Genomic DNA, 27209 nt, shown 5'->3' with positions numbered 1-27209 from the left:
ACTTTAATTACCTTTTATATTAACTCATCTTTTTAAAATAAACTTATGAATTCTAATATTATAAATGTAAATGTATTAACAGGCCATGCTGGAATGAAAGTTTATTAATTAATGATTTGTTAACATAATATTTTATTTGAACTTATTTTATTATACATGCATCACAATTATAAAATAATGTAAGATTTAATAAAAATATTTTATGATAAGAGTTTGGCTAGACTCTGGAGTAAATAATTCTTTTCCTACTATATTTTCTAGCTTTCTCAGTGAATCTTGGTCCCTTAAATGATCATGAGCATTTTCTAGAATATAGTATCCATTAAGAGCCTGATTTTTTGCAACTAAAGGATTTGATTTGAGGCGTAATGTTTGATTGATGTTTTACTCTAAAAATAATTTGAATATGATTATAATATATAATAAAATTACGATTTTTGTATTAAAAAAAAAATAAAGGTGCAGTTCATGTAAAAAAAAGAATAATTTATTTCTGTAAAATTTTTTTATTTCTCTTATCCGATTAAATTAATGTTATTGTCATATAAATGGAACCTGGAAAATTTCGCAATTAACCGATATTTCGCAATTAACCGATTCGCAATTATAAATGCAATTTAATATTATGCCATAGTAATTTTTATCAAAATCGCGGGGTTTTTTCGCATTTAAAATTGTTTGCACTTAAGCGATATACAATTAAGAGGTTTTGACTCTATGTAATATTATTATTTATTGTAATATATATTTTTAAATATAATCAACATTATATCAAAATGATTAAAAAAATTAAAATCTAAAATATTTTATTGTGGTCGAGACAAAATATTTGTACCCCAGACCCATTGTTAAACACTGATGGGTTAAAATGTATGGTACCGGTCATAATTTAGCACATAATGTTTACGAAGCCATCCAAAATTTAAATTTAAAATGCCATTAGAAAAAAGGGAAAATATAGCAAACTATCTTAAGGTTTATAAGAGAAAATATAATAATATGAATTTTTTACAGGAAAAATGGAGATTACTTCCAGCTTTTTTAGAAGCTAAAGGATTAGTTAAACAACATATTGATTCCTTTGATTATTTTATCAATACTGAAGTTTTTTATTAGAATATTTTCGAATAATTTTTTATTTATAGATTAAAGAAATAATGAAAGCGAATAAATTTGTAACCAGTGATGTAGACTCCTCATTTTATCTTAAATATCTTGATATTAGAGTTGGAAAGCCAGATTTAGAAGAAGGTTTTGGAATCAATAATAAAGGTATTAATCCCCATGAATGTAGATTAAGAGATTGTACATATTCTGCTCCTATATTTGTAGATGTAGAGTATACCAGAGGACAGCAGAGAATAATTAGAAATGATTTTCTTGTAGGAAGGTTTAATATTTAAATTTTTATATTTTGTGTTATATTATATTGTTATATAATAAAATTTAAGATAAATAATGAATTACATTTTTGATTTTGGTAGTTACTCATTTTTAGCTAATAATATGGCTTAACTTTGAAGAAAGCAGAAATAATTTAGTCTACCTCAATTCTTAAACTATTTTTTTGTCAGGTGCCCATAAATTGATCAATTTCTAGGCTATTGCCCAACTAGATCTTAAGTATTAATATTGTTATTAACTTTAAAGTGATAGATGACTAAAATTTTAACCCAATTAATATTATATGAAGTCTTGATATTTTTTTTAAACAAAAATTGTTTATTCCCTTGCTCTGAATATATTCTTTTTTTGATGTAAGTTTAAGATGACCCTTCAAAAAATTCAGATATATTTATCACAAACATTTAATTTTTATCACGATTATATTTTATCACATGTCAGAATGCCTGTAATGCTTAAAAGTTGTATTTGTGTCTTGACAAATAAGACTGAAAGGGAACTTGCTCAAATGAATGAATGTCCTCTTGACCCAGGTGGCTATTTTGTGGTCAGGGGTTGTGAACGAGTTATACTTATACAGGAACAAATGGCCAAAAATAGGATGTTAGTGGAAAAACTTCCTAATAAAACTGCTACAAAGGATAGCAATGTCAATAATTATATGTGCTCAGTAGCCAGTCAGACCCATGAAAGAAGGACTAACACTAGTTTAGTGGCCAAGAGAGGAAAATATTATGTTAAACATAACCTGCTCTCAGAGGTTTATCTTTTATTTTTTAGTCATTATGATTATTTATTTTTTTTCTAATTTATTTTAAAGATTTAAAAATTTTTTTTTATCCATCATTATATTGGTCAATATTATTTAATGATTGGTTATTAACCAATTTTTCACAGACATTTTATCCTTGAACATGGTAGCCTATGTAAATTTTTAACAAGGATTATTTAATATATTTTCCTTATTTCTAGCCATTGGATCTTTATGCATTAATAGTTTATTAAAATTATTTACCATTATAAATTTTAATAAACAAAAATGATATATTTAAAAATATACAATTAACTTTAAAGCGTAATCTTTTTTCAGCAAATGGATCTTTATAAAAAAAATATAACTGGAATCATTTGTATTTCCTAAAGTAAATATTATTTTATAACTCTAAATATTAATTTATAAATATATAATATGATGATTTATAGATCTAATGATCTTAATAAATAATATTGTTAAATGGCTCTGTTTGAAACTATTTTTAAAAATGGCACCATAAAATATGCAAGCCTGAAGATTTTGTTCATAGATGCACAAAGGTTAAGACATTATTAGCGATATCTCGAGGCATATGCAATATATTTTTGGCTAAAATATTGAGTTAGCCATTTTAAAAATTTGCTTATTTGATCCATTTAACCAATAACTAAAATCAGCAGTTTAAAGACATAATTTATCAATAAACATATTTATTTCATGAATTTATAGATAACATAAAATTGTATTGAGAGTTAATATTATATAACAAATTTTAAATTATTTACTAGAGATATAGTGGTTTCTAATTTTTCATAGGTTAATAGTACTAGATCCTATGCAATTTTAGTTACTCAGTCAGATAACACTAAACAGCCAAAACATTATTATGAAACTTTTAACATTGCAACAAATCTAAATCATCCAGATATTTTTATTTTTCAGTAGTGCCCCAAGGGCAATCCAAAGTGTTGAATATTGAAATAAAAATGTCCCTTATAAAATAGAAAATAATTATATGATGATTGATAGAATTTTAAAAATTATCACTATTTTGTAGAAGAGGGGTAAAATACATAATCAAACCGATATAAGACATACTAGATTATTCATTATTATTATAGAAACATTAGTACTTTTTATGGAAGTAAAGGTAAAATATCTAAGTTAAAATAAGGTGTATTCCGCATTTTCTCAAAACGTATAATTAATATTAATATACTAATGAAAACCAACTAAATTAATGTAAGAATTCACTGAAAAAAGGAGTTTAATATTGAATCTTTTAAGCAAAATTATATTAAAAGTTATATATATCTTTTATCGAAGGAAATGAAATAGATTAATATTCTTTTGAATATAATGTAGGAAAGATATAAAGGTACAGGGTGCAAAAGGATTTAGTATCTTAGATACAGGTTTTGACATGACTGCTCACCTCTAGTTATGTGAGCCTTTCTGTCTGTCTGAAATCGGCTTCTTATAATCGATTTATCATGGATAAGATCATAATGACAGTCACCTGAATATTTTTTTTATTCCTCTTAACAATATCACCAGGACTTGCCTATAGCTATAGTCTTCAAAGCAATGGGCTTCGAATCGGACTACGAGATAACTCGCATGATCATAGGCTGTGATCCCGAGCCTTTTGTTTACGAGCAGAATGAATCAATAATAACAAGTTCAATTAGCCCCTCTCTGGAGGAAGCCCACACGTTTCAGATCTTTACTCGCAAAATGGCTCTGACCTACATCGGATCCAAGATAAAGGATTCCAGGCTTTGGAACATCAAGAAGAGCAAAATAGAACAAGCTTGGGAGTTTCTCACTTTCACACTACTGTCTCATGTTCCGGTATATTTTTTAAAAAAATTATAATATGTGAATTTTAAATTGAAAGAAAGAAGTGTAAATGTCGATTCTTAATCGTAAATTGTCCAAGTATAGTATTAAGTAGTAATTTTAAGCGGATCAATTTGGATCGATTTTTAAAAAACGGGAATTTTGGCCAAAATAATATTATGTAAGCCCGGAGATTTTACTTATATATCACACGGGGTTTGGGCGTCTCTATTTGGCAAATCTTGAAGCTTGCATATTATTATTTAGGCTAAAATCTGCTCGAGCCGTTTTTTCAAAATCAACTAAATCTGGCCGTTAGACAACATGTCTTATTTATTGACATAATCTCGTTCGCGGTTGTTTTAATTTATTAAATATACAGGAGGGGAAAAAAGGAAAGTAACATGAAAGGATTGAATTGGTGGCAAAAAGTCATTATAAACGTTCATTAAAAAAATTTTTTTTTTGGTTTATGATCTAAAAAACAGGTTAAAACAATACCACCGAATGTGAATAGAACTCAACCGGATAGCTTTGATTTCACGGGCAAGGCCTTATATTTAGCCGTAATGTGCAAGAGGGTAATCTTATCTTGCGCTAGCTCCAGTTTCAATCAAGGTATGCAATATGGTGCAATGTTTTTAGATAAAATTAAAGAAGAAGGAAATACAGTATATCCCCCAAATGTGATCATCTCATTATTATTGAACCGTTTTACTTCGGTCCCTTGAGATGGTAAGATCAAGGGTTCTGGACCCGAATTCGGGTTCAGGAATTTTAAATCCTATTTAGCCGTAATCTAAAACCGATCTTTTAAAAGAGGTCGAACTTGCCCCTGGTCCATATTTCCCCGGATTCGATGGGCTGCCCATAAATTAGTCCCTGCTTAGTCTGTGGTCTCAAAATGCCCAACTAAACAATTTTAAATTTCTGAACCAGAAATCGGGTCCAGAACCTTGGTAAGATTAATTTTATTCTTATTTATATTAATCATACCTCTCTTATTCTAAATATTGATAGAAAAAAATTTATATTAAACATTAAAATGGTCTTTGCAATAAAAAACAGTTTCAACATGTATAACGCAAGCTCATTTTAATTGATATTCGACCTGCCAATCTGTCATCAAAAATCTTTTAAATATATATTACTATTTTACCTCCAAATATAATATCTGTTATACAACTAACCTGCGAGTAAATGATCCATAATTTTTAAAAAGGGATTTTACAGAAATAATTTATAAAATTTGTAATAGCTTAAATCTTTTAGGATGAAATAAATCAAATTTTAATATATTATTATTACTGGGAAAAATTAAATGTGGATTTTTATGGGATAAAGTAAAATTAGGATATGATTATTGACTATTTTGATAAAGAAAGGATAGATATTTCATAGATCGGTATTATCCTTGGATAATGATATTTTTATATTTGTAAACCCACCACTAATCAATTCATAGATATGTTAGATAATGCTGACACATGTGAGGAGCCAAAAAAAGTAATAAATGATTTTGATAAAATAGAAGATCATTAGAATAGTATAGAAAGACAATTTTTTAAGTGCCATCTTGGTTTCTTGATTCCTAAATTGGAACAAAATCTGAGCCACTTACTATAAATGGAATATATTTTTAATATTTCAGCAAATAATGTCACTCAATGGTGCCCTGGAATCTTGCTTATAATTACTCATTCAGAAAATTAACAAACGTGATTCGTAAATAATACGAGCCGACACAAAATTTTGATATTAAACTCCCCCAAAGAATATTAAATTACCTATTCCATATTATAATTAACATCTGAAATGAAATAAAGCACTTATACCTCCAATGGGTGAACCTAGGTTGTAAAGCTAGTTTTGTCCACTACAAAATTTTCAGGTGGACAGTTCGATTCAAGGGGGGAATAAAAGTCACACTTATTAGTATTTAGTGAAAGTTCCTTTATGGGGGCTAAGCGATTTATAATTGTAGGAATTGTTATGATTTCATTATATGGGCCAACTATTGTGCCGTCATCGAGGTACCAAACATTTAATTTAAAGTCACAATTTGAAGAGATTTCTTTTATGATTAATTGAATGCCCTGACAGAATAATGCAGGACTTAAAGGATCTCCTTGTTGGATGCCTTGTTTAGAGAGAATGATTGAATCAGTAAATTTTTAAAATGTGGATTGGTTGTAACATGCTGCAATGTATGTTGAATACTCTGGGAATGTGTCACAGAAAGAGGGCAACGCACTCACACATTCTACTCTATTGCTCAATCATATTTTTTACAATACACCATTCAGCTCAACATTTTTGGAGCCCGCTTACTAACCTTAAACAAAACAAATGGGGACATCAGAACTATTGAAGTAGGGTCATTATTCCGGCTAATAATTTTTTCCCTTTATAAAATCAAACCTACTCAACCTACTACAACTTAACCAGTTTGATTTTAATGTTCCTGGAGGATGTGAGACTGCATCCCACTCGATGCGTATCATACTCTATAATGCGCATGATCAATGCATCCTCAAAATAGATCTACAAAATGCCTTCAATTTACTTCGAAGTGAACATTTTATACCCTCTTTCTGTGAAACATTCCCAGAGTATTCAACACACATTGCCGCATATTTCAACCATTCTAATTTTTTAAAATATAATGATTCAATCATTCTCTCCAAACAAGGCATCCAACAAGTAGATCCTTTAGGTCCTGCATTATTCTGTCAGGGCATTCAATTGATCATATAAGAAATCTCTTCAAATCGTGACCTCAAATTAAATATTTGGTACCTCGATGATGGCACACTAGTAGGCCATAGTGAAATCTTAAAAATTCCTACCATAACGGTACTGTCACTAAATCATAATAAGTGTGAATTTTATTCCCCCCTTGAATCGGATTGCCCACCTGAAAATTTTATTGTAGTGGACAAAACTAGCTTTACCCACTTAGGTTCACCCATTGGAGGTGAAAGTGTATATTTCATTTCAGAGATGAATTTCTTGCCAAATTCAATAGAATGAAAAATATTTTAAAACATTTACCTGCTCATCAGGCTTTTATTTACTTAAAATTTTTTCATTCATAAAATTTTACATGCCTTTCGTTCATCAACAATTTTCATGTCCCCTGAAATATTATTAGACCTTGAAGTTCATATAAAAAAATCTAATCTATTTTAAATATCAAGTTCTCAACTCTCCTGGATCTAAGCTACCCATCCATCGCTAGATGGTATATGTATCTATTATTCTTAAGCATTTAAGCCATTTTATTCTCAGTTGATAAGAGTCTTAGATACTATCGATCCACATAATACGATAGCGTTAGACCTCTGGAGCCAAAATGCTCCGAGCCGCTCATATCCAAATTCTATAAGATAAAGAGACTAGAATTTACTATTGTACAGCATTGCGTCGAATACTTACACTTCAAAGGTTAGAGAATATCCATCGCTCTTTTTCCACCTAAATCCAACACCGAGTATACAGAATAGCAATAATACATGCCTGATCACATAATTCCAGCCTCAACCATATGCCAACTTAGTTATGAATGGTTAAAAACCATACCTTTTCTAATTTAGGCTTGTTACTAACCAATGAAAAACTTAGAATAGCTATAGGTCTTCGTTTAGGCTCTGATATCATAACGCCGTCATCATGTGTCCCTGTGTGAAATTCATATTGATAGCCTTGGACACCACCCTTACAGTCGTTTTTCAAAAGACAGATTAGCCAGGCACTATGCCATCAATTCGATCATCAATAGAATCTTGAAATCTATTATTATTCCTTTTAAGCTGGAACCCTCTGGACTCTTTCCTGATCAAACCAGACATGATGGAATGACGTTAGTTCATTGGAACCAAGGTATAATCCTTGCTTGGATTATACATGTGTAGATCATTTTGCCAGATCTTTTTCTCTCAACTTCATCACGAAAGTTGAACATAAAAAAAATAAATATAGCCACTCTAATAATCTTTTGTTTGTTCCGGCAGTCTCAGACACCTGTGGATCATTTGGTCTAAAATTATTCAAAACAATAAGGCAAAGGTTACGTTTAATCACAGGTTATTAAAAAGATTCTACCTACAACAGTGAATATCTAAATTTGTCGACCTAATTGTATATCTAAACATGGGTCATTAAGCCCCGCCGACCAAACCTAAATATATTTCTTGTATAGCGTAAAAAAAATATTCATTATTTTCAGGTATAAAAATAGAAGAAAAAAAACGAAATAATTTTTCTAAAATATCAAAAATATTTTCGTTAATTAATTTTAAGCTATTATTTTTTTTTAAAAAAAAGGTTCCATAGTTTGACCAACTTATGAACCGTCACGGAGGTTCTACTGTAAAAAATATTATATATTGAATGAACAGAATAAAAGGATTAAATATTTTTGAAAGAAAGAATAGAAAGAAGGATGGATGGAAAAAAAAGAAGCAAAAGAAAATTTTTTAAAGAACATTACTACTGGATTTTAATTTTATATTTTATTGTAAAGAATCGACCATTGCTTCCGACATCTCAGATGACAAAGATTATTACGGTAACAAAAGGTTTGTTTTCTGTAATGTGTGTACAAAAAAAATTATTTTTATTTTATAATATTTTGATTGGCGTATTTTAAAATATATTTCACCGTTATCAAAATCTGAAGATTGCTCAAAACAGATTTTTGTATAAATAAAGAAATAAATTATACTTTTTTTTTGGTCACTTTTCACTCCCCTGAAGGCTCGAATTAGCCGGGAATTCTTTGGCCCTCCTTTTCGAAGACCTGTTTAAACGGCTCAACGCCGAATTGAAAATCGCCGCCGATAAAATCATCCCCAAACCCCGCACTGCCCAATTTGATCCCCTGAATCACGTCAGAGTCGATATTTTAGGGAAAGGTCTCGAGAACGCGCTGGCTACTGGTAATTGGACCATCAAACGATTCCGAATGCAACGGGCAGGGGTTACTCAGGTATTTATGATTATTTATTTGGAGGAGTTTTTTAAACTCTTTTTCCTAGTTTTTTTTTATACCTAATATGCGATAGATGAAGAGCTGTTTTTTAAAAAAATGGAGAATGTTATTCCACTCTAAATCATATACCATATCAAAATAAGTTTTTATACTTATGGTCTTCGATTTAGATACCTATTTTTTTTAGAATTTGGTAAATCAGCTTTTCCACTTTTATATCCCATTTCAGTCTTATCTTCTCGTCCTTTTTCACTTAGTTTTTGCTTTCCTTACATCTTATTATCACTGTCTTTTATCTATATACCCCGATTTATCATGAAAATCCTTAATGTAATTTTACAAACAATTTATCCCCTCCCCATCCTAACTTTTCTTCAAATCTTTCTCATTCTTTTTTTTAAAAAACTTTCATTTTATGAACTTTTATTCCATTCTTTTATTTCTTTTTTTAGGTCTTATCCAGGCTCTCTTACCTTTCGGCACTGGGTATGATGACTAGGATTAACTCCCGCTTCGAAAAAACCCGAAAGGTTAGCGGTCCTAGAGCTCTCCAGGCTTCTCAATGGGGTTCCGTGTGTCCGGCTGACACCCCTGAAGGAGAATCTTGCGGACTAGTCAAAAATCTTGCCCTCCTCACTCAAGTAATAACCTTATCGGTTCATAAAATTTCTAAATCCGCTCTTCTATTTACCTACAGGTTACCCACGATGTTCCTGACCAAGATGAACGTGCCGTCAGTCGATTCCTTTGTAAAGTGAGCAAGTTGGTGGATAGCGATCTGCTCAACAGTTTGGGTCATGGTAATACTCTCGTCTTTTTGAATGGTAAATTTTTTTTTCAACTGATCAATGCTTAACATAAATAAATATGGTAGTAATGGTTTTTTTTTATATTAAACTGCCTATCACTCCTAGGATTTAATTCTTCGACATTCAAGTTAAACGACTGTCAATCAAAAGTTGACATTACGAAATAAAATGAACTCTTATTTTTACATAACATTTATTTATTTTTTGTTATGGTAATTAATTTTCAGACAGCAAACTCCTTAATCTTGACTATGAATGTAAAATGACCTCTTTTTTTGAACGACACATTATTTTAAAACATTGATGATGAGTGTGTGGAGGGAAAAATGTTATTTACATCATTTTTTATTAGGTGCGACTTCGATTTTCATATAGGCAAGCGCATGACTGGCGCAATGATTTTTTAAGAATATGTTTCAAATTTACTATTCTAATGATGATAATAACAATAATGCCACAATTATGAAAACTTTAAAATTTTAATCCCAACCAGGTGGCATGGTACATTAATTGCTGAAAGCATATTCTGTGGAGCAAATAAGAATTTAATTAATAAACGTTTTGAAAATAAAACACTATATCAAACTTTGAGTCATATCTAGTTAGAAAAACTATTTTTTCTTTCAAAATTACAGAAACAGCCAAATTTCTATCTGCACTAAAAGGCTTACCTTAACTTAGTATCTTTTTTAGAAGTGAAATTGATACAAATTTAATATTTTTTAGAAATAATTCTCGCAATATAATTTTATTTTATCTCTTATCAAAATGCATTTTCTTTTTCTTATTCCATAATAATAATATAATAATGAAAATAAACATTTTACAAAACTTAACAATAATGATAGCTCAGAAATCATTTCTTTAAAGGAAAATATCTTAAAAAAATTGCGTTACGATTTCTGGTTTGTGATCTGCAAGTAATAATATATAAATATGTTCATTTATTTTTATTTCAAAAATAATCTATTTGGCTTCCCTTCCAGATCTAAGAATTTCAAAAATTGAAAATTGTGTCAATGTATAATATAGTAGAACAAAATTACTCAGCTTTGTAGTGTATTATAAAACATCTTAAACTTATAGAGTACGATGATAATAAGATTATTAAGATAACTATTGAGAATCAAGAGGAAAATATTAAATTCAAATTATTTGTCAAAATTAGCAACTAAACATTCAAACAACAAAGTAAAAAATATGATTCCACTTTGAGTGATTTAGAATAAGTATGCCATATTTTTCTCGGAAAACGCTATTCACAAAATATGGAATTTCAATATTTCTGGAGAGAAAAGAGGATCGAATAATCTTTACACGCTAGCTAAAAAAAAAAATTATTTTCCGACAACTAGCACACTCAATGGAAGAGTTTTTTTTCTACCGGTTGACATTGAATTCAAAGAGATCAGCATTATGTCCAAAAATTTTTAATACGATTATTTTTATACATGATATAATTATAAAATTACAATATCGATTTTGTTTATATAATGTGCTTAGCGATTTTAAAAAATATATATGTTATAAAAATTTATGACAGTGCGTCGAATTACGCCGTCTATGTTGACGACGGCTCTCGCGTCGGCCGCCGATAGTTTCGTCGGCTCACAGGTTTAGTTGTATGTTACATATTGTTATAATGAAGTCCTTCTTTCATGTTTGCCGAAAAAAAAACGCATTTTCATTCATATAAAAATGTTATTTATTATATACCAAGTTTGTAAATATTTTTTGTAGTGTTTTTTTTTAAAGTTATCAGTAACTGTATGAATATTGATCAACTCTCATTAAATTAACTTCTCGTATAAAATATATTTACGAATTTGAAATTCGTTATTATTGAGCTTCTCTATCCAGATCTCTTACGAATTATCATGTTCCTTTGTAATTTTCGCAAAATAAAGGCGTAATTCTGGGCGTAACCTCCAATCGCGAAAAATTAACGCTGACTGTTAGGATGCTTCGACGCAAGGGCTTCCTAGACCCCTACGTGTCCATCTATTACAACACATCTCATAAATGCGTCTATATATCGACCGACGGTGGAAGGATTTGCAGGTCATTTCCCTATTATTCTTTTCTCTCTATTATATCGCTATTGATTCTGATTACTAATCCAAAAAAAATATAAGGTTGAATTCTGTATCTTCTAAAGATAAATTATTTCGTATATATTTCTCTCCTGATTCTCCCGGCCCAGGCCCTACATAGTTGTAGATCAAGTTGGTCTCCCTCTCGCGACGCAGTCTAAATTGACCGAGCTTTGTTCGGGTATTCGGAATTTTGATTCGTTCGTACAAGATGGTTCTGTCGAATTCGTGGATGTGAACGAGCTCAACGATTGTTTCGTGGCCCTTTACGTCAAGGATATAATACCCGGAAAGACTACGCATTTGGAGATAGAACCTTTCACTATCTTGGGTAAATTCATATTTTATTTGGAAATGCAAGTATAAAATGTTTATATTTAAACCCAAAATCCTATAAAAAACGTCACTCAAAAAATATACCTGAATAAAATCTGAAATAAATTTAATTTATAATTATTTTTTAAAAAAAAACAAAATGAACAAATTTTAATACAATAGCGTTAATAATTATTGTATATAAAATTGTTATTGTTGTTAAATTAGCTAACTTTGACCATCTCTATTGTGGCTTAGTTTAGCCTTTAGCTTAAAAAATTGAATTAGGCTTCTAAAGTTAAGTCTTAACTTGAAGAGTGATTTGAATATTTTTGGATAAATACATAGCTACACTTGTTTTATAGATGACAAAAGTTAGATAAATATCGATCTGAATTAACTCGCAAAAATATTATCCAAAATTCACCATCTAACTTTATTTTCTTACTCTTTGAATTATGAGCGTTATTTAATCCGATTTATGGAAACAAGCCAACTCAATATTTTATCCTGAAAAAAAATATTACGCTACGCAAGTTTGAAGATTTTGGCCATCGATGGTGGCACAAAGGTTTGGGCATCTATCAAATAAATCTCTAGGCGTAAGCGGCTAAAATATTGAGTTCGCCATTTTTTGAAAATCGGGCCGTGTAACAACACTACCCATAATTGTGAGTGACGAGACATCATTAGTCGTTTGGCTCCCGCTCCCCTAACTTTTTTTTAAAAAAGTGACTAGGAATATTATACCTCCAAAAGAGATTGACCATTAACATCGTAAAAGCGAATTATAAAAGTTTTTATATATACTCGATTAGTAAGTGTCAAAATGTCAATCAAGACCCCTAAAATTAACATTTTCTTTTATTTACTAAATATTTGCTTATATAATAATAATATTTAGTTATTTAAGGCGCCTATTTAAATCGGTGAGAATTAAAACTGAATTGCTCAGATTAAAAGATGAATCGCTTAGAAATGTATAAAACGCTCAGAAATTCGTGTGCTATTTTAAGAAAATATATGTGAAATTCAGTGAAAAACCTTTTTTTATAAAAATTCTATTGATTTATTAAAATTCATATACAAATATGATTATTTAAAAATTAACATGGTTGGTATAATATAAAGAATACAGTAAAATATGTCATATATAAGTTCAAGTTAAAAAAAAATATTTATACAAAGCATGAGAAATTTTTTTTTTAAAAATCAGGTGGCGAGGTCTTGCCAGGATGTTTTATATATTTGATAGTTAGATCTAATTAAAGAGACGGCGATTTTCTGCTTGAGTTTATAAAATGGAGAAAGGTATGATTTTTTGATTGATTTGGATATTATTTTGAAGGGATTTAATGCCGCTTCTCCAAAAGGGCAGGTTGATGTAGCTGCTACGGGAACAAAGTGGTTGTCACACATTAGGTGCGAGTTATTTTTATTTTTTAGAGATTCAGCTCTATTAAGGAGATCATGCAAATTATTAGATGGTGCCATGGGATCAATGCAGATAAAATCCCACATTAAAGGCTTTCCCATTAAAAACGGTTACGATTGTTTTGAATTCAGGGCGTTTTTTATCTAAAAAGATGTCGGTTCTAAAATACAAGGAAAATTGGCATTATTTAAAAAGTAAACTATTATTGAATTTATTTGATCATGTCGGCTGATTTTTAATATAAATTTACAGTGGAGAGCGTGTCTCCCATACGCATCTGCCGATTGATTGCATTATGCAATGTATATTGGTTTAGAAATACATCCAGGCTTAAATTGATTGCATAAAGAAACGAATCGTTATCTATTAGTTGGTTATTTACTTTACAATGCTGGGATTCATGGCCAGAGTTGTTAAGTGTTCTTAGGAGGGATTTATATGGTGATCATCGCTCTAGTTTAGAACCGACATTTTTTAGATAAAAAAACGCGCTGACGGCAAAACAATCTTAACCGTTTTTAATGGGAAAGCCTTTAAGGTGGCATTTTACCCACATTGATTCCATGACCCCATCTAATAATTTGCATGAAAAATACTCCTAAATGTGTGACAACTGACAACCACTTTGTTCCCATAGCAGCTACATCAACCTGCTCCTTTGGACAATTGGCATTAAATCTCTTTAAAATAATATCCAAATCAATCAAATCATACCTTTTTTTATTGAATAATGGATAAAAATTTTGAGCTAAATAATATAAGTCGTTATTTAATCTATATACAATTTTAAAAGATACAGTAATTATTAATTCATTTGTATCATTAAATTTTTTATGATTTTATTCGAAAGAAAGAAAGAAAAAGAAGAATAAATTTAAAAAAAAATGTTATTAGCCAACCCCTCCTGATATTTAAAAAAAAAGAACCAATCATGTTTTGGGAAGATAATATATTTAATATTTTTTTAAAAATCATTCTTTAAAAATAGGCGTTTGCGCAGGACTGGTCCCATTTCCCGATCACAATCAATCTCCTAGGAACACATACCAATGCGCTATGGGTAAACAGGCCATGGGTACCATCGGTTACAATCAGCAGGTTTATTTTATATTTCATTCTATCTTAAATTTTTTGTTTGTTTGTCTATTATTCCTTCGTTATAGCTAATATTTTTATTCTAGCACCCCCCCCCCTACTCCCCATCTCATTTAATTTCTTTCTTTCTTTTTATTTGGCCTGATTTATCCCTTGAGCATTTTCTCTGGATCCAAACTAGAGGTCCGCCCCGCCTACTTTTGGACAGGTTAAAGAAAATTTAAATATTGAGCGATCAGGTTGGCGGGTTTAAAATTATTTTTAAAACAATGGACGGATGGGTGAATTTAAGATTCGGGCTAAATGAACAGAACGAACTTCTATTTATTTTAAATACGCTACGCGAGGTTACGGGTAAAGGTCGCGCAAAGTATTTTCTAGGCATCGAGACCTTGCGACTCTCCGCCTATTTAAATTTATATTTGCATATTTTAAAACTTTTCAATCTCGTAGTACAGGACTGAATGAATTAATTTAAATATTAACAAGATTTAAATAATTAACTACAAAATAATTAAATCAATTTCAGCTTTATTTTAAGGAAAAAACATAAATAATAAAATTTTATTATAAAAGCAATATTATATATTATAATCCTTTATCAACATTTGCATATTCCAATTGTATGCGAAACATATAACTTTTCAAAAATTATGAAGATCCACAAAAAGTAAAACATAAAAATTAACATAATAAAAATACATCGCAACTAATGTTGGCTCTTTTTGAGTCGAATTTTAAAAACGGCTAATTCAATATTTCATCCAGAATAATATTACGCAAGCCTGAAGATTTTGTTTATAGAAGGAACAAAGGTTTGGACATCTATTAGTGAAATCTCGAGACTATGGTAATATTTTTCTGGCTAATGGTAATATTTTTCTGGCTAATGGCAATATTTTTCTGGCTAAAATATTGAGTTAGCCGTTTTTAAAAATCAGCTCAAAACGAGCCGTTTAACAACGCTAATCGCAACAAAAATTAATCAAATAATTTTAAAAAATTGAGCTAACGGGTTGGTTAAACCTATTTTTTCTTTAGATAGATTGGCGAGCGGGTAAATTTTTGTTATGAAAACTAAGGTCGTGCTATTTAAAAAAATAAAATAATAAAACATTGGGCAGGCTGGTTTTTATGTTAAAACCCAATTGATGTACCCCGCTAGTTCCATCATGACCCTATAGTTTTCGATAACCTTATAACTTAAAATCATACATCGAAGTCAGCTGCAATCAATGTCGTTGGCTCTAAGAGACGCCATTGTTTAAATATTGCCTTTCAATGGCGGACTACCTTTTTTTAATCCATTTTGATGAAAAATAATTGTAAGTCTAGATTAATACGAACGTGATTCTCATTGGTCCTACCAGGCCGCCTTTAAAAATTTGGGGTTTTTTTGCTCATATCTATTTTTTTTTGAATTTAGCACTTTGCTTCATAGAAATATCATTTCAAACTTAAATTGTTGTATATGCTTTCAAAACTTGTATTAAATATTTAAAATTATACTCTACAAGCACTGTTGTTAAAAATCCCGAAAGATTTTTAGCTAAAATGATATTATACAAGCCTCGTGATTTGGAGGTCTAAACCTTTCTGCCCTTCTATGAGCAGAATTCTCCAGGCTTACATAATATTATTTTGGCTTAAAAATATTAATCGGGACGTTTTTAAGAATCTGAATTTTTAACTTTGCAAAAGAGGAAGTCGTATTTTTAAATCTAGCTCTCAACAGGTGTAAGAGAAAAGAGAACCTTTAAACACGGTTGCAATAGCAAAGTTATATTCAAACTTAAACCAAATGAAAATGGATACATAATTAGTGTTAAAAAAGTTTGATAAAACCCACAATCATCATGAATTGGGTATTATTATATCTTGGTTTTATAATTTTATCTAAATATTTGTTAATGGTTTTAAAACATTTACTTATTTCCAATAAAAACCAGAGTTGATACTTTTCAAACATATCTACACATCCATATCTTAAAATATTCATGTAAGGGTGAGTCTAATGTCAAAATAAATAATTAAAAATTTTTCTGGCCCTCCATTTTATGAAATAAAATTTACTATGAACTTCCAGAATTTTATTAAATTAATAACTGATTAAATGTATACATGTCATACAATATTTCACATCTGTAGGTCTCTGGTATTAAAGATGAACTTTTATAATTCTTATTCATTTTAATATTCTTTTTGAATTATTAACTAATATTATATTAAATCGTAATTTACATATGGCTAGACTGTTAAATTTTAAGTTCATCTTTATTAATCTGATAATTTTTTTATAGATAGGAAACGATGGGGCAAAATTATTACAAATAAAAGGAGCAAACATTAGGGCAAAAATTATTACAAATAAAAGGAATATAAGCATTGAATAGGTAGTTTCAGTAAATAAAAGACACCTTAGAAAAATGGTGTATGCGAATTCAATTGACAAATAAAATCAATTTTATAACCAGCTTAAAAATTTTAATTTATTTGAAATACAAAAATATTTCGATAATCATTGGCATCCAATTAGGCATCAATGGTCTTCTTTCATGGCGGAAACATACTACAAATTTTAAAAACTACAGCTTAGATAAAAAGCACAAAATAATAAACCTCTATATGACTTTCAATCCATCTAGATTCCATTCATCATCTCCACAATTTCAATACCATGCATTACTTACAAATTATGCTTTCAAAATTGTATTAAAGGAGCTTACATATTCAAATTATATTTGTTTTGAAATGATGAAATAAATTTTATTATTGATAAAGAAATATATAAGATTACCTTAACTCATTTCAGCTATGGATCTATAGAATCTATGTTTCTACTATGCCGACATATATTTGCTAGGGGGGGCAGTGAAAATATAGCTATATATTATAACATTCTGTTCTGAATTTACAAGCCACATGCCACATATATGGTTAAACCCTTCACCATCAATTAAAATTAACAAAAGTACTGGCATGCAGTAAATGTTCAATTTATATGTCGCGTCTATGAAAACAACTTCAGGATATGCATCAAACATTTTTCGCATATCCCTACTCTGAAAATAAATCCCCCTTAGCTCATAACCCTCAATATACATATCTATTATATTATTAGCCCCATCTTGATTCTCCATTAATTGAACCAACTGTTTTAGGTCATTCATTTTATTGTAAATGTTGTCATCCACATTTTGATTCAATTTAATTTTTAAATTGTACAAATTAGCAGCTGTTACAACTTTACCCAGCTTGTTAGAGTAATAATTTTACTTGATTTTCCATCAAATTTGAGGGCAACATTAGTTAAAAGATTGTCTAATTAAATGGCCCTCCTTTGTTTGGGCTTGTTATTAGACTCCACATCATCTATAAAAAAAATTAAAGCAATTATCAGATGATGAACTTAAAATTTAACAGTCCTGTCATATATAAATATAAATATAATTCATTAAACATAAAGTAAACTATAGCTTTTCACAAGGTTGTTCCATAAAAATTTTTTTACCTCCTAGCTTAAATTTTCTTTCGGAATTTTTTATGGCCAGATACTGCAAACTTTATCGTTGTATTGTTAATGATTTATGCTGGTCAATCATCCAATGAAGTCCATTTTTTGGGCCTACATAGCGTATATATTTATCCAAATTTATTTGAATTGTAAACTACTGTTTTAATAAAAAAAAAATTGCGTATTGACCCCTAGCTTTTTTGATTCTTTTATCTAAACACATAAAAGAATTTTGGCTTAAATATATTAACAAGTTACGAATTTTGTGCAATTGACTAATAATTAAAATGGCATATCTCATAAACATGTGCTCGATCCAACTAAGTTATTAACTAATCCTATAGCTATACATAAAATAAATTTGAAAGCCTATTTTATCTTATAACAATTTCTAATTTTTTTTACATTTAAATTTTTTTAACATTATATAACCTTAAAGACCTACCATTAATCTATATAAAGAAATTTTAATGACGCTTTTAGCTCATTGATATCCAAGGATATCTAAAATAATTATAGGGAGTGCATTTTTCCCCAAAATGCCCCATTTTTTTGACCTTTAGATGTCCGTATCTCAACCGCTGTTATGAGTCGGAGGCTTGGAAATAAATTTTTTAATTATAAATATGCAAACTCTATTGTAAAAATATTTAAAAAAATCTGAGGTGGTCATGGTTGAAAACTCATGATGATTTGTCATGCAATTCCACCATGTTTAAATTTCGAATATAATAAGTGTATCATTTCTTTTATTCACGGAACCATTACTCGAGACTAGTGTTGTTAAACGGCTCATTTTGAATCGATTTTTTAAATCGGCTAACTCAATATTTTAGTTAGAAAAATATCGCCTAAGCCTCGAGATTTCGATGATATATGCCTAGACCTTTGTTCCTTCTCTAAGCAAAATCAGGCTTGCGTAATATTTTCCTGGATGAAATATCGAGTTAGCCGTTTTTAAAAATCGGCTACTCTAGACTAAACAATGGTTCTAACTATTTAACCTCATTGCTAATGTGTAAAGCAAAGGAAAGCAAATTATGGAAAAAAAACTTTTTTAAGAAAAATAAGGGAATAAATTAAATGGAATTGAATGAAAAGGATTAAATAAATCAATATTAAAAGTATACAATGATAGTGATGTGGTAATGGTAACCATATATAGAACGAATCATTTCGCTTATAATACTTCAATTTTTTTAAATATATTTTATTTTGTTCTTTCCTAGGTGAGAATAGATACTCTTTTATACTTATTAGTTTACCCCCATCGCCCATTGGTCAAAACGAAAACACTGGATCTTATAGGTTTACATACATATTAATTTTACATTGTTTTATATGACGTGTTTTTTCTTAAGCGTTCTACAACTTAAAAAATTTTAAGCAATAGGCAGACGGGCGGGTTAAACAAAATTTATAGATAAATAAATGGGTGAGAAAGCGAATTAAAATAAATTTAAAACTAACCACTACCTTGAACCCTCAACTTTTAAAAAGGGTTCGGTTCTGGTTCAGAAAAAATAGCATGCAGGATCCTTGAGTTCGCATCCCTGGTGGCCCAACATTAAATTGAGAAATTTAAATTCGATTTAATTTTTTTTAAAAATTATTAAGAGATGAATATGAGAACCATTTTATTTTTGTTTTAAAAAATTTATTATTAAAAGGATTCGATAAATTGCCAGCCGGTCAAAACGCGATGATAGCTGTCATGAGTTACAGTGGTTACGACATTGAAGACGCCATCATATTGAATAAAGCTTCTTTGGACAGAGGTTGTTTTTTATTTATATATCGATTTTAAGAAAATTGGTGCTCACGAGTGGGATTTGGACCCGTGCCCTTAACCCCTGTAATATCCATAAGGGGTGGGGTAAATTAGACCCCTGGAAATTCTATCTTTTTGTATAGGTTTATCAATTTTTAAGCCTGGCCTAATTCGTATCTTTATTTTAGGTCTGAACCCACCCCCGAATTTTTTAAAATTAAATATATAAATTACCCGCATTTTTATGAAGTAAAAAAAAAAATTGTTTTCTCTTGATCATGAACAAGAGAAAACATAATTTTATATGTTGTTTTTTTTTCAAACCCAACAGTTCGAAAAATTTTGGATATTTTTAGGCCCTGCTCCAGGTCTATCTGTCCTCTAGTGTGAATAGGGGTAAATGATTTGCTCAGTGGATAAAGGGAGAAGGAATAAAAATATATATATATCTAATTATTGAAATATTCAAAAAAAAACTCTTAGGTTTTGGGAGATGCTTTACCTATCGTAACGCCAAATGCACCCTCAAGAAGTACGGTCATTCCCAGGGTTCTAGCGATAGAATAATTCCCCCGACTATAGATAGCGTTACTAATCAGCCCGTTTTCAAGCACGCCTCTTTGGATATAGACGGAATCGTGCGGGTAGGAGCCAGAGTCGAAAATCGACAGGTTTGCAGAATGAATCGAACAAATTACTAATAATTAATTGCCTCCTTAAGGTAATCATGTGGCTAGGATTTTAGGAATATTAAATTATTGTACCCGACACTTTTGAGTCCTGGGATGAATTAATATTTTATCCACAAATCATGTTCCGTTAGCTTTCGCGTAAATTTAAATCCTTGATATTTGGAAATTTGTAGAAATAATTCGATTTATTAACTTCTGGTCAGACCAATAGCCAGGTTTGCGAACAACGATTAAATTGGTGTTGAAAAACTAATCAAGAACTCAATACCAATATGCAGTAGGCTTTAATTCTGGAGACCGCAATTTCCATTTTGGAATATAAATTAAATATTGAGACCTATCTTTAACTAGTGTTTACATTATTATAAAGGGACTCCAAATCATCTGTTACGCTATTCTAAATTTAAAAATTTTTAGATGGCGTTAAATACGCGAAATTTAGACGAAATAACGGTTGTTGATCTGAACTTCATTTTCTTATTATACCAATTCTCCAATTTATTTTTTTCTCCCTATAGGTTTTGATCAACAAATACATGCCTCTCTTATCTCCTCCTACCCCTAACGCCTCATCGGTCTCAACGGCTTCTAATAATCAACAGAATCAGAACATGTTTTGCGACGAAAACTACAAAGAAACCCCTATTAGCTTCAAAAGTAAACTTATAAAAATGAAAACTTTGTTTATTTATTTTTCCCTCGAAATTTCTTACAAAAGAAACCCTTTAGTCAAGGCCCTGACTAGATGATAATACAAAGATGGGATATATCCTAACTGTTAATTAGCATTGAGGCATCGGCCAAGTGTATCTGTTAGGATTGAAAGTATCTGTAATAAAAATACTGACCGATGCCGTGAGTTTCAGCGCATCTCTGATTTTCGGAAATAGAAATGGTTAAAAATATTATTTTTATATTCGTTTCGGATGAAGAATTCACAAATTTTCTCCTACTTAAATTAATATTATAATTAAAATCTTATAATTTGAGTTTAAAAAAATAATAATCATATTTAAAAAATTGCAGATTAAATCAGAAATGGACTTGGGCTTTAAAAGGAATATGATTGAATTATCTTCTATTTTCTTTATAAAAAAAGGTTTATTCATCTATTATGCACATTTGTCTACAAACCTGTCCTTTAAAGAGATCATCACACTAGCTTTTTTTTTCTTGAGGAAGTCTACAAAACCTTGTTACACGGATAGAAAGAATAATATGGGGGGGGGGCGATAAGAATGCCTTAATAGGTTTATATAAATTAGATTTAATACTTCATATAAAATATAAAAACTTATCTTTCGAAATGATATAAGGATTGTCTCTTTTTCTTTGCAATTATTATAATTTTTAATCACAGTACAATTCTTAAAATTTATCGTCTGAGACTTAAAAGCTAAAAACTTAAATATTCATATTTTCTTCCATTTTAAAAGGCAGACGATTCTTTTCTATATATTATTTTCTTATAAAAGAAATCATTGATTGATTTATAATATCATGAACTCATTTAACTGACAAAAATCGAAATTTTTTTATAAGAGATTTTTTTTATAAAATTCCTTCATTTTTTTTTACTTTTCATCTGCTCTAATCTATTTTTGAGCGTCGTTTAATATAAATCAGCTGTTATATTTTATATTCTGTTGTCTTTCTTGATATAACGCCTCATTTATACTAAACGTGATTTGTTCAAATGCAGCATTTAACGCTATCGAAATTACAGCTGATTCTTCACAGTGATAATTTTGAAATATACGCCGCGACATTATCTTAGCGTTTTCATGGTTTCTCTCCATATCTATAAAATTATACATATTTACTGAATTGATTTTATAAGACACCGTTGAATGTTTACCATAAATGAGACCTAACTCACATTGATTTTTTTCAACAATTAGATTATTATTTGTCGTTATTTTTTGTAAAATCTACTCCGTGGGCTTGAGCAAAATCTAAAAATTGTCCAAATTAATATTGAACATATGGTAAAAAGTATATATAAATGTTCATTGAAATTTATTAGGGGTCCCAAGAAAAAAAACATCGAATTTTCGACATGCACTATATTTTAAAATAAAAGAAGAGTTTTTACCCTGCATTCACAATTGCTATTTTGTATACTTTTCTCAACGAATTTTATATATTTTTCCGGGAAGTGTACTATTTCAAAATGGCTTATTGTTTATTTTACGAATTGTGAGTATAGTGGGGGAATAGCCAATTTATTGGCTAAGAGCACACCTGAGCCGATTTATTTTAGCAAGTCTGAGTCGATTTATTTTGGCTAAAGCTAAGCAGCTGTTTTTTGATTGGCTAAGTTTAAGCCGATTTGATTGGCTGAGTTCTAAGCTTAAAATTATTTTTATTGTCTAAGGTTGAACTTAAGCTAATTTTGACTAGCTAACACTCTGTTTTAATGTAGATTTAATAATATAATTCAGAAGGGTGACATTTGTAATATTCGTCATTATAAAACTTTGTATTTTAATGAAATTAGGTGTGAATGAATATTTCAAGTCTTGTTTTAGTAGAAATTCAATAATAGTGTAATTCAGAAAGATGACAATTGTCATAATCATTATTTAGGTAATATTTTAAATATTTTTAGGTACTAATATATAATATCATTTAAAGGGATTACAACTGTCATAGTCGACATTTTAAAACTTTTCCAATGTTTTTTAATGAAAATAGGTATAAATGAATATTTTATTGTGTAAATTCAATAATAATATAAGTATTAAGGGTCACGATTGTGATGTTCGTCGAAATAGGTTAAAAATATATTTTATATCTGTTTTTGTAAAAATTTAATATAAATGAAATTCATTAGGATGAAAATTGTTATCTTCGTCATTTTAAAACTTTTCCAATGTTTTTTAATAAGATTATATTGCCATTTATTAAGTTATACGATGAATATAAAAATTGTCACCCTCTCACTTAAATTATTATTAAATTTACAGTAACACAGAGCTTTATCCAATCAAAATCAGCGTAAGTTCAGCCTTAGCCAAAAAAAATTAGCTAGGGATTATCCATGTATAATTGTGAGTAACAACCTTTTATTAACGTTATTAAAAGCTATTCGAAAAATTACCTCTTCTGCTTGTCCCCGATAATATTATTTTTTTTAAAAAAAACTTTTATATACTTTACCCGTGATTCTGCTTAAAGGTACCCCCGACATTAATACATACGCCGAAAGGGTCATGATATCATCGAATGAAGAAAATTCCTATCTCGTCAAAGTTTTGCTTAGACAGACGCGGAGGCCCGAGATTGGCGATAAATTTAGTAGTCGTCACGGCCAGAAAGGGTAATTTTATGAACGCCATTTTGGAAAGGAGTTTTTTTAAAAAAAAAATGAGATAATTGGTATATCAGGCCTGAAAAAAAAGTTCTTTAAAAAAACTTTACAAATAAATTGAGCAACCTGAGTTTGCAGAATCCTCTTTTGCAGTTTACAGGAACATTAACCTTTTAATTATTGTTAGCAGACTCTGTTGTTAATCCCTTTTTTCCTCTTTTCTATCATAGAGTGTGTGGTCTGATCGTGGAGCCTCAGGATATGCCATACAACGAAGCGACAGGCCAAGTGCCGGACATTATAATGAACCCTCACGGGTTCCCATCCCGTATGACTGTGGGTAAACTGATGGAACTTCTGCTGGGTAAGGCCGGCTTAGCTCAGGGTACCCCCGACAATTACGCGACGCCCTTCCAACTCGATAACCCTTTCGTCACTATCGACGATGAAAAGTTCGATGAAATTTTTTTAAGCATCTTGTTATTTTCATGTTTTTATAATCGAATAGGATGAAAAATGTATATTTGTGGGATAATAGAAATAAATGCGCATAAGAAAGTTAGAAAGAAGCGAAAAATATTTTTAAAAAGTATCTTTATTAAAAAAATATATGGGGGAAAAAAAGTATACCAGAATCGGAACGAGTCAACAGTGTACATCAAGCCCTAATATCCAATGGCTTTAATTACGAAGGGAAAGATATTTTCGTGTCAGGCATAAACGGGCAACTACTATCGGCCTATATTTACAACGGGCCCGTCTACTACCAGAAGCTTAAGCATATGGTGGCGGATAAGATACACGCCAGGGCTAAAGGACCCAGGGCTGTACTCACTAGGCAACCAACTGAGGTAATATTATATAAACAAATTTAATATAAAAAGAAAAGAATATAAAATGGCAATAAAGAAAGAACGAATTACTATTGTGAGACGAGACTGTTAGTTTTGTTGCAGCAAACCGAAGCCTTATAACTCAGAGTTTGAAAAAAAAATCATTAATAATTCTGACGTGAGGGAAAGATTAAGAATACGATTGTAGAGGAAAGGAAACAAGGAAGATACAGGCACTTGGCCATGTGGGATAGGTGTTGTTAGAGATTCAATACACCAGCTGCCAGAAAAATGGGTACTTAAAAGATGTAGTGGTGAGAGAGGAAGCCTAATGATAGCTTGCGCGACTTTTATCTGTAGAATATGCCTGGAGCCATGATAATGATAACTTAGAGAAAGGTGGCTTAGATATTGGCATTGGAGCTATAAACTCTTCCATTCATATGTGTACATTTTTATTTATTAAAATGAACGACATATCTCGGAACTTCTTTCAGCATATCTGACCCTCGCAATAACAATTAAAATCTATATCTTCGACCTAAATGACAAAGTTTCCCATTTTTTCATAATTAGCTCCAATGCCAATATCTAAGCCACCTTTCTCTACGTTAGCATTATCATGGCTCCCTACATATTCTACAGATAAAAGTCGCGCATGCTATCATTAGGCTTCTTCTCTACACCACATGACCTAGTGCCTGTTTCTTCCTTGTTTCCTGATCCTTCCCCTAGTGATCTGCATCGGGCCTAATTTTTCAAGCCCGGCTCGGCCCGAAATTTTTTATAGAAAAGTTTTGCCGGCCCGAACCCGAAATTTTTTTAAAAAAAATTTACCGACCTAGCCCAGCCCGAATTTATTTAAATATAGAAATTAATCTTTATAATTACTCAAAATAAAAGTCATGTTGTATGTCGTTTAGTTTCAATAAATAAAATCAAATATTTTTATTTTACATAAAAAATTCAATATAAAATTAATAAATTTAGATATATTTTAAAAAAAATCTAAGGTCCGACCCGACCCGGTCCGAATTTTTTTTAAAATATTAGGCCCGGCCCGAATCCCGTTTGGGCCGGGTAAGGGTCGGGTCTAATTTTGCAGATCTCTACCTTCACCTACAATCGTAACCTTACTCTTTCGTTCACGTCAGATACTTCAGTAGTGCTTGACTGCTGGACTCCTTATGAATTCACTTGTAAATCTTCCCACTTTAATATTCATAACTTTTAGCCTTGGCACATATTTCCATCTCTTCTTTCTCACACGTCTTTGACCAAGGGTCTCCTACCAAATAATATTTGAAATAAATTCTCGAATAATATTACTACACATTTATAATCTTATTTTGGCCTTTTTATAAAATAGTGGGTTAGGATATATCCTCCTTTTTTTCTTCTAAGTTAGTCAAAAATGAATTAGAAAGAATGAAAAAACCTAAATGAATGGAATAAAGAGGAATTTTTTTTTTATTCCTTACAAAGGGTCGCTCGAGGGACGGCGGTCTTCGACTAGGGGAAATGGAGCGTGATTGCCTTATTGCTTATGGCACTAGCTCGTTACTCACCGAAAGACTTTGTTTTTCATCCGATCAATTTACTATGGACGTTTGCCCTAGGTAATTATTGACACCTATATTATAAAAGTTATTTTATGTTTAATTAAATGAAAAATCGAAATATTATAAATAAGAATGTAATATTCTCTAAGTACGAGATTAGGACTTAACCTTATAATATATTTATTTTCATTCGATAAAAGGTGTGGTCTTCTAGGAACATCTTCAGGACCCCTGGGAGGCTGTAACTTCTGCAGCAAATCCAGCAGTACCCTAAATTCTAAACATACCGCTGCTGAGGCAAATGAGAGTACTATGGCACGCATTAAGATACCTTACGCTTGTAAGTTGCTCTTTCAAGAGCTTAGAGCGATGAACGTGGTTCCTAAATTAATTCTCAAGCCTGCCATTGATTGAGAATTTAAATGTTTTACTTTAATCATGATATTTTATTCATATCGTAAAAATTATTTGTATGTCAATCATGATATAAGGATGTATATGTACATATATTTATACTAGTCATAAAATATTGAAACATAAAGGAATATTGTAATTCCTTTAAAAATGTAAATATTTTTATTAATGCCAAATTATAGTTATTATGATCGATTATAGTACTGCAATAGGAGGCGAGTTTAAAAATTTTTTTTAATATTTGGGGGACATGCTGATGACGTTGAAAATATGTTTTTTTAAAGGGGCTAGGGGGATAAAGGTGAAATATTTTTTGGGGAGAATGACAGAACTGGTTTACTTATATTGAAAATTATTTATTTTTAAGTTT

At 30.2% G+C, this 27209-nt stretch overlaps 1 protein-coding gene across 1 annotated transcript; it reads left to right on the top strand.

The window, feature by feature from the left end:
• The first annotated feature begins 916 nt into the window (after positions 1-916).
• Positions 917-26934, top strand: LOC135929074 (DNA-directed RNA polymerase III subunit RPC2-like). Its single transcript, XM_065465566.1, has 22 exons — positions 917-975; positions 1015-1104; positions 1146-1390; positions 1846-2164; positions 3716-4012; positions 4489-4618; positions 8526-8580; positions 8759-8990; positions 9446-9634; positions 9691-9817; positions 11710-11863; positions 12006-12226; positions 14634-14743; positions 19484-19562; positions 19925-20032; positions 20509-20696; positions 21236-21374; positions 23898-24039; positions 24261-24482; positions 24656-24881; positions 26349-26482; positions 26626-26934. Exons 1-22 carry the CDS (start codon positions 934-936, stop codon positions 26837-26839), a joined length of 3663 nt encoding a protein of 1220 aa, XP_065321638.1. The 5' UTR covers positions 917-933; the 3' UTR covers positions 26840-26934.
• Positions 26935-27209: the final 275 nt, after the last annotated feature.

Source organism: Gordionus sp. m RMFG-2023, chromosome 4, assembly GCF_954871325.1.
Source record: "Gordionus sp. m RMFG-2023 chromosome 4, tfGorSpeb1-WG-v2, whole genome shotgun sequence".
Classification (NCBI taxonomy): Eukaryota; Metazoa; Nematomorpha; class Gordioida; order Chordodea; family Parachordodidae; genus Gordionus; species Gordionus sp. m RMFG-2023.
Note: the sequence above shows the minus strand (reverse complement) of the source record. Positions and strands in the feature narration are given on the sequence as shown.